General features: G+C 45.0%; 1 protein-coding gene across 1 annotated transcript in view; it reads right to left on the bottom strand.

Moving 5' to 3' along the window:
* LOC135992583 (uncharacterized) overlaps positions 1–8,661 on the bottom strand; it is a 77,220-nt gene extending 68,559 nt beyond the window's left edge. The window contains exons 1-2 of the mRNA XM_065641907.1: positions 8,581–8,661; positions 7,471–7,629 (exon numbers count right to left, since the gene is read on the bottom strand). Of these exons, the coding sequence (XP_065497979.1) occupies positions 7,471–7,629; positions 8,581–8,661 (240 nt within the window). The remainder of the gene's footprint in view (positions 1–7,470; positions 7,630–8,580) is intronic.
* Positions 8,662–9,145: the final 484 nt, after the last annotated feature.

The raw sequence follows: 9,145 nt of genomic DNA on the forward strand, positions 1-9,145 counted from the left end.
CAGATGAGTTAAAATGTGAATTATTTGCTGGAAAAATTTGACGAATAATTTAAAGTGAGAAACAGCTGAGAAAACTGAGACCACAGATAGTTCATGAAGAAAATATAAGAAACTTTCATAATTTACATTATTGATTAATAATTACCTGTCCAGCTGTCTTTTCTGTCCATCCACTGCCAGTGAGGAACATGCCATAACCACAACCACAGGTTTTTCTCTTGTTTAATGTTTTTATCTCCTACGTTCTTCAGAAATGTTCTCAGATTAGCAACCAGTGCAAGTAGGCATCTCTCACTGACTTCAACTGAGTTATGTGATTTACACCAGCCAAGGACCTATGTCCAGCTCTATTTCTCTCCCTTTTTTCTTTGTCTACTTGCATGAATAATTTGTTAACTCACATACACAATCCCACTGAACTATTCACCAGGATAAGTGAAGGTTACATGACTAAGCTCTCTGATTCAGACTTCTGATGTGACTTTAGTTACAGACTTTTGGAACAGGAGATGCATACTGCACAAGCATATAATAGCCATAGCTAGCTGTTTGTCCTTCCTTTTTCTTTTTGCCTTATATCTGACCGCCCTAACTGACGGCAGCTGTGTAGAAGCATTTAGATTCACCTAGAACCCAGAAGAAAAAGGATCCTTTGAGTCTTACATATTTAATTTGAGGCCTTGAGCTCTGTGGGTATCTCAACATACTCAAACTGTGGCACACTCTGGAAATCACAACTCACCTCACCATCTCTCTGTATCTTTGGACAGCTGATAAATACATGCAAGTCACTCATAGTGTCAGAACTCCTTGCATGACTTACTTTCACTTCCCAAGGAGCATCACACCCGAAACATTAATAAAATGGAAGCCCCCTTCCCATTGTGCCTAATGATACCACAGGTGCCAGCATATATAATTCAGTCCACAGCACTGTTGCCACCTGACCCTGAAGGCCACACAGCAATCTGGGTTCAAAACCACAAAATGCTGCCAGCTGCAGTCAGCTGAGCTCAAAGTGTATTTCACCTGCAACATTTGATGCCTTTAATCCTCACTTAAGATGCATAAAACCTCCTAATAAATATCACTGTGAGAGATGGGACACTTATCTAATTCTCTCGGGACAATTATCAATTGGAGTATGAGAAAAGAGCCTGTCCTATGAAGCTGTAAGCACGAAGAAGCCACAGGTATCAGAGGACTAAACATTCAAGTTCATAAACGGTGAGACCAGAAAGAGCCATACGGAGGGAACCCTCTATTTAGGTCAGATAAATACCCATGGTCATTAAACTATTCATGTATCGAGGCACTAAAACGTCAAGAGATGGTGAACCTACTGTCTACAGGTCTTGCAGCAGTTGCTGAAACTCACTTCTCAAAGTAGTGCTTTGCATTCTTTTCCTCCAGCATTACCTTCGGTGATACTCTTCAAGGAAGAGGATCGCTGGATTAACAGGCTATACACAAGGAGCTGCTTGAAGAAACCGAAATACAAAGCTGAGCTCCAGACCCTGTTGCAGGTAAAGCCTCCTCATTGGGCTAGGGCAGTTTTAGGCTCTCTTGAAGCTATGCTGAGGTTTTTTTTCACATCAGTGTATCTTAGAGCTATTTTAAATTGTTTACCAAAAACTCCAGGGGACCATTATGACAGCTAGAGATTACCAATGAATAAAGTTTTGTAATGCTGCAGGGTTGTAGGATGAAAATTAAGGACACTGTCTCCTTAAAGCTCTCCCACATTTTCTGACTTTTCAGATAATCTTTCTCTTCTACAAATCCCCTTATCATATCTCATTTCCCGTGGCTCCTTCCGCTGGCCTCTCCCCTGATTTGTTCTATAATCTGCATCCTTCCCTCTTCACCCTGCCCTCAGCAGGTCCATTTCTCTCTGAAATTCCTCTCCAGCACCAGCTTTCAGCTTTGCCAGGTATGCTTTAGGCCACTGTCAGCTTTCCTCACACTCAAGGCCCATCTTTCTCCCTACTCCCCACGTCTTCCCCCTCCCCCATCAAGTACCATGAGCTGCTACAAATTTTCACATGTATTTTCTTCCTTCAGAAGCTTCTTCAACATATCAGCTGCAGTTTCTTTCACTTTATCTGTATTTTCAATAACCTCTATTTCCTCTTCTCAAACTGTTTGCACCCAGTAGATGTTTTCTTCACCCATCTAGAGCTATTTCTCCTCTAAATTGTTCTTCATCTTTTTTCTTCTGTAGTGATCTTTGAAATTACCAGTTGTCTTGAGACACCTCTTCATAGCCTTTCTGCAATTCCAGTTTTATTTAATGGATGGCATGGTGTTGGTATAGTCTGTATTAGCCTTTAATTTAATTATACCATTCATGTTTCAGTGACCACAGTTCTATTCAACATCATTTCCAATGAAAAGTAATATTCTGAAGCATGCTCTGTATTTACATTTTCTTCAAACGTAGTATCTCAGCTATAGAACCAAGCATGTTTTCACATTCCCCTTGACATTAGAGAAGATTTCACTCCCATTCCTTCTCCCACAATCTAAAAGTATTCTCTATTTCTCACTTTTTTTTTTCTTTTTGTTTGGATATAGTTGTTCTTGGAGAAAGTTGTCCCAACAAACACCAGATTAAATACAAGTCATACCAGCAGATGAATATAAAGCAGATAAATCCCTGCTTAGTTAGATACAGTTTAGAAAACCAAACCAAAACCAACAAAAACCCCACAAAAAACCAAAACCACAAACAAACAAAAACAAAACACTGCCACTAAATGCCAAAAATACCCACAGAATTCTGGATGCCTCATGTATCTTAGCTCCTTCTGAAGCACTCTCATTCTCTCACTTGCAATGGCAAGAAACCTTGCACTAGTTTCCTGAAGGTTAGCATAATACTACAACAATATTTTCTTTCATTCCTTCAGTGGATTTATTTTGTCAATGATTGTTCTCTGCCTCAGCAAAACAGCTTCATCCCTCTTCTCCATTTAGCTCATGTGGGGCTGAATCCTGCAGTACTAGTCCCAGTAAAGCTGGTGGGAATGCTGACCCTGTAAGAACCAGATGTGTCCCACTGAATAATTATCTAGGGCTGAGCATACTCCCAGAAGTTTTGTTCAGGCAAGCATCTGCATCTAAAGGTTGTTAACCATAGCAGGAGCCCCACTAAAAAAACCTTCCCTACCACCTCTCAATAATGTGCTCACTGACCTTTCCAAATAAATATTTCCATTAAAAAGGAAAAAAGAAAAGGAAAAATAAAAGAAAAAAAAAAGCGAGGTTAGATTTAACAAATAGAAATGATCCAGTATTGGAGCACTAGACCTTTCCCAACTGTAAGTCATCTTGATTTTTAAACAGAGCTCAGCTTTTTTTCTGCTGTAGAAATATATGCAAAAATTTTTAGTAGAAACTCACTTTCCGAAGTTTTAATAAACCAAAGTATGTCAAAGGCATAGGAAAGTGTAGCTCTTATTAATGTTGAAGAGTAGATAGTAATCACAGCATTTTGCAATTTATCTATTAGAGTAGTGTAATATCTTATTGCAGCTTCGTTCCTGCCTTTTTGCCATCTGCTTTCTAACTTACCTTGCACATTTTTCTTTCAAGACAGTGCAGATACAGTCTATAAGAAAACAGAGGAGAAAGTTTGTTCTCCTGGTGAAATCACTGAACAGTCAGTGTCTCGTTTTAATAAAAAAATAAAATTTACAATCGAATGGGGTGTTAAAGTCAAAAGCACTCTTCAAATTTTAAAATGTCCTTTCTGGTAAAAAATAACATGAACTATGCAAAACCTGAGACACTCAGAATATATTTTGAAGATACTTCAATTAACATCTTATTGGTGAGGCAACTCACTAGCAGATAAAGGTGCTATTCACTTTTTTTTCTCCTTGTTCTCACGAGATGAAATCCAACAACCCAGCAGAAGAACCCTGTGATGCCAGTGGTATAAAGGGGAATATGAGAATATAGAGAAGGTCTCAAATTCTGGAGATTCATCCAAGGAGCAAACTCTCTTTTGTAGCATTTCTGGACAGGACCCACTGTTTCTCAAAGCACAAGGCAAAAGACTAGTTATTTGAGGTTGAATATTTGAGCATCAATACACTTGTGCTCTGAGCAGAACTTTACATCTGAGGATGCCTTCTTCCAAGTAAGAAAGAGAAACAGGGCAAAAATATAGTGTTCATTAAAAGACTCACTTTGGGGCTGTTTCCTAAAGGAATCTGCTTGTAAATGAGCATCTTTTGGCTCTAACTTACCACACTGAGCTCAGCTGGACATTGTGCTGCAAACCAGAGATTTTCCAGTTGCATTAGTTAGCTGATACCTGAGTAACAGTATCAAAGAAAGATGATACTGGACAACACATCCGTGCTGTCAGAAGCATGACATGGCAAGTAAATGAAGAAATATTTTTTTTCCTTGCATGCAACTTTTTTTTCGTTATTGTCTTTCCTGCTAAGCTTCTAAGGCGTATGGGTCTGAGCCTGCCACAGATTCTGACCTTCCCTGGGAAAGTGATGGAACACCTTATCCTTGGTGTCATCTTAAGACATATCAAGGATAAGAAGGTCATCAGGGGCAGTCAACATGGCTTCACCAAGGGGAAGTCGTGTTTGACCAACCTCATAGCCTTTTATGAAGACATAACAAGGTGGATTGATGATGACAGAGCGGTGGATGTGGTCTACCTTGACTTCAGTAAAGCATTTGACACCATCTCCCACAGCATCCTCACAGCTAAACTGAGAAAGTGTGGACTGGACAATCAGATAGTGAGGTGGACTGCAAACTGGCTGAAGGAAAGAAGCCAGAGAGTCGTGGTCAATGGGGCGGAGTCTGGTTGGAGGCCTGTATCTAGTGGAGTCCCTCAAGGGTCAGTACCGGGACCAGTATTATTTAATATATTAATCAATGACTTGGATGAGGGAATCGAGTGTACTATCAGCAAGTTTGGTGATGACACCAAACTGGGAGGAGGAGCTGACACGCCAGAAGGCTGTGCTGCCATCCAGCAAGATCTGGACAGACTGGAGAGTTGGGCAGGGAAAAATTTAATGAAATATAACAAGGGCAAGTGTAGAGTCTTGCATCTGGGTAGGAACAACCCCAAGTTTCAGTATAGGTTGGGGAATGACCTATTAGAGAGCAGTGTAGGGGAAAGGGACCTGGGGGTCCTGGTGGACAGCAGGATGACCATGAGCCAGCACTGTGCCCTTGTGGCCAAGAAGGCCAATGGCATCCTGGGGTGTATTAGAAGGGGGATGGTTAGTAGGTCAAGAGAGGTTCTCTTCCCCCTCTACTCTGCCCTGGTAAGACCTCATCTGGAATATTGTGTCCAGTTCTGGGCCCCTCAGTTCAAAAAGGACAGGGAACTGCTGGAGAGAGTCCAGCGCAGGGCAACAAAGATGATTAAGGGAGTGGAGCATCTCCCTTATGAGGAAAGGCTGAGGGAGCTGGGGCTCTTTAGCCTGGAGAATAGGAGGCTGAGGCGTAACCTCATTAATGTTTATAAATATATAAAGGGTGGGTGTCACGAGGATGGAGCCAGGTTCTTCTTGGTGACAACCAACAGTAAGACAAGGGGTAATGGGTTCAAGCTGGAACACAAGAGGTTCCACTTAAATTTGAGAAGAAACTTCTTCTCAGTGAGGGTGACAGAACACTGGAACAGGCTGCCCAGAGGGGTTGTAGGGTCTCCTTTTCTGGAGACATTCAAAACCCACCTGGACGCCTTCCTGTGTAACCTCACCTGGGTGTTCCTGCTCTGGCAGGGGGATTGGACTAGATGATCTTTTGAGGTCCCTTCCAATCCCTAACATTCTGTGACTCTGTGATTCTGTGTGATTTCAGCCAGGTACATTGGAATCGCTAAGCCCAAATATTTAAGCTCACAGAAAACCTGGGAAAGCCCAAACTCATGAAGGTGCTGATAAATTGGGAGCTGTCCTGTCACATGTGTCAGGGGCCTGAGGGTATCTCCCCCACACCAGAGCTTGAAGCTGGGGTAGCCTCGTCGCACCAGGGCTGTGGAGGCACCCGCAGACAGGGCCTCTCTGGGGAGTCAGGGCAGCTCAGTACCCTGGGGTCAGCCCCCATGGCAGGCAGGACTTGTATGGCCCAGGGGCCAGGCCCTGCAGGGCCAGCTCAGAGGCTGAAAGTTCCCAAGCTCACTGTCGGGGTGCAGCGCACCTGGGGGCGGCCTGGGGCGGCAATGCTACCAGGGCAGTGCAGTGCCCCCACTCTGAGGTCAGCCAGCCCCATCCCGCAGCTCCTCAAGGTGAGCCGGGCACGGGACAGGAACCAGGGCTGGCCATAGCCTGGCCACCCCCAGGTACCGCCTCAGGCTTCAGGCTCAGCTGAGATAATCGCAGAATCACAGAATGTCCTGAGTTGGAAGGGACCCACAAGGACCATCAAGTCCAACTCCTGTCCCTGCACAGGACAACCCCACAGTTCACACCATGTGTCTGAGGGCGTTGTCCAGTCTCTTCTTGAACACTGTCAGGGTTGGGCCTGTGACACCTCCCTGGGGAGCCTGTTCCAGTGTCCACCACCCTCTGGGGGAGGAATCTTTTCCTAATGTCCAACCTAAACCTCCCCTGGCACATCTTCCTGCCATTCCCTCAGGTTCTGTCATTGCTCACCAGAGAGATCAGCACCTGCCCCTCCTCCTCCCCTTGTGAGGAAGCTGGAGCCCCATGAGGTCTCCCCTCAGTCTCCTCCAGGCTGAATAAACACAGTGACTTTGGCCACTCCTCATACGGCTTCCCCTCCAAACCCTTCATCAACTTCGTAGTCCTCTTCTGGACATTCTCTAGTAGCTTGATACCTTTGTTATCCTGTGGCACCCAGAGCTGCACACAGCGCTCCAGGTGAGGCCGCACCAGCGCAGAGCAGAGCGGGACAATCCCCTCCCTGCCCGGCTGGCAGTGCTGTGCTGGATGCACCCAGGACACGGGTGGCCCTCTTGGCTGCCAGGGACACTGCTGGCTCGTTGCCTGTTGCCTCAGGGGGGCGTGGGGCATGGCTGTGTTGGGGTCAGAGCTCAGGCCCGGCCCAAGCTCAGCTGAAAGCCCTCCCAGTGCTGGGGTCAGTCATGGCTGTAGCCTCCCCACAGCCCAAGGCTGTCTGGCCACGCTCCCCCACATCCCCCAGGGAACGGGCCTGTTCGCTGCGGCATGCTCCAAGCTGGTTTCCAGCCCCAGCCAGGAGACACTGCCAGGGTCCTGACAGCAGGCGCCCGTTACAAGGCGTAATGTATTATCAAATGGAAATGTTATACTAAAAGCTATAACAATACAATATTGCAGGGCTACTTTCGCAATGTTTATCTGACTGAGAGAAAAGGAAAAAGAAAAAAAGCATTGCTGAGGGATTGTTAAGCAACCGCCAAAGCAGATTCCTAGTTTTTTATGTCTATCACCGTGACTTTTTAAGTGTCGGTAACACGAGGACTGGGGCAGCTCTTACCTTGGCGCCAGTGGTGTCCATCCCCACCAGGACTTCACAACCTTCAGTAAAACCTTCCTGAGTACCATGTCCCTCTTGCACCAAGCAGGGCAGCCCACAAGCCCACACCGCCGACACCACAGCACAGGGATCTCGCTCTGTGTCCTGCGGTGGGGACGCCTACCAGATAAATGTCATCAGAGCTGCCACCAACACAGACAGCTTCAGAAAAACAACTGGACATTTTACACCATCAATAACCCTTCCACAACCCCTACTTGTCCAGTCAGTTGTAACTACTGGCAGTCTGTAGTTGCACTTAGATTAGAACTTACAGGAGCTCTTTGATTTTATTTTTTTCCAAAAATCTCCATAAGGAAGCTAAAAAGGTAAAAAGCAAAACAGACTACATTCTGCAGAGAGACACAAATTTGTTCTGCTGACAAACTCAAGAGCTAACTACTCCCAATGCTGTCAGATGCTGCGCTGGGAGGGAGCAGGAGGTGGTCCTCTCACGTCGTTAACAACACACCCAAATGCAATTTGTATTGGGACAGGTGAGTTATAACTAGAGCTTGGGTTTCACTTGAGGCATTATCAATCCTGCTCTGGCTTACTTGAAAAGCAAGAGCTAAGAGCTGCACTGCCATAGAGAAATAGGTCAGAATGGAAGAAAAAGGCTTTGATGTTATCCTGATCAAAATGGCATCCCAGCCACAGCAAGATGGAGAAGGCTGGGTGGCCCGAGAGAATGGTTGTGACTCAGGTTCATTCTCAGATCTCTTTCTGGGGCAGGGCTGGTATAATATAGCCTTTAATATATAAGTTACTGGTGGAAAATACTATAAATATGGAACATCAAAATGTCATTTCCACGGACACTTTAAACAGATATGTCCTAGCAGTCTCTTCCTTCTGTGCAGGAAAGATAATAATCTGTTAAACTTTCTCCTGGAACCATATTTTAGCATTTTAATTAGAGACCCAACACATGCACTGAACACACTATCAATAAAGGGCATGCCTTAATAAAGTCAGTACAGCATGCTTCTGTAACCCAGCAAGGTCACTACCTGAGAGGAATCACCAACAAGGTGACTGGCTCCCTGCCAGGACAACCAGCAAAGTTACCGGGTCCCATCTCAGGAGGCCGCTGCCGCTGTTGGCTGATGGAGAAGCGCAGGGAGGCAGCGCACTGCCACTTATCCACATCGCTGTCCATCCACAGGAGAGCAAACTCATTTAAATGAAATTATTATTTCTTTCTAACGGAGGGCTGCTACTGGTCTGGACATCATTTGCTGGGCTGTTACTGGTGGAGGAAGCCTGTGCCTTTTTTCCTCCTTTGAGCACTATCTCCCCCTGCTGTCCCGCCACAGCTCTGCGCGTTGACTCCAGAAGGTGACCTCTAAACTGTAACTAAAATAAGTAGAAAACTTGGGCAAATACCTTGTAAAAATTTTGCTTAACACTACTTTGTTTCATCAGAAACACTTTAATATCACAAAGGGTCAATCCCAAACACTGGAGGCTTTCCAGTGGAAAATACATAAAGAACAGCTGGGAAATACTTTTTCTTCTTATGGATCTGCCCAATCAGGTTTCCATTACTACTAAGAAGTAATCAGCAGTAATGCCTTCTTCTCTGGGAGGGAAGTAACATGAATTTCTAAGTAGCAGAGATCCTCTGAAGAGA

Source organism: Caloenas nicobarica, chromosome 1, assembly GCF_036013445.1.
Source record: "Caloenas nicobarica isolate bCalNic1 chromosome 1, bCalNic1.hap1, whole genome shotgun sequence".
Taxonomy (NCBI): Eukaryota; Metazoa; Chordata; class Aves; order Columbiformes; family Columbidae; genus Caloenas; species Caloenas nicobarica.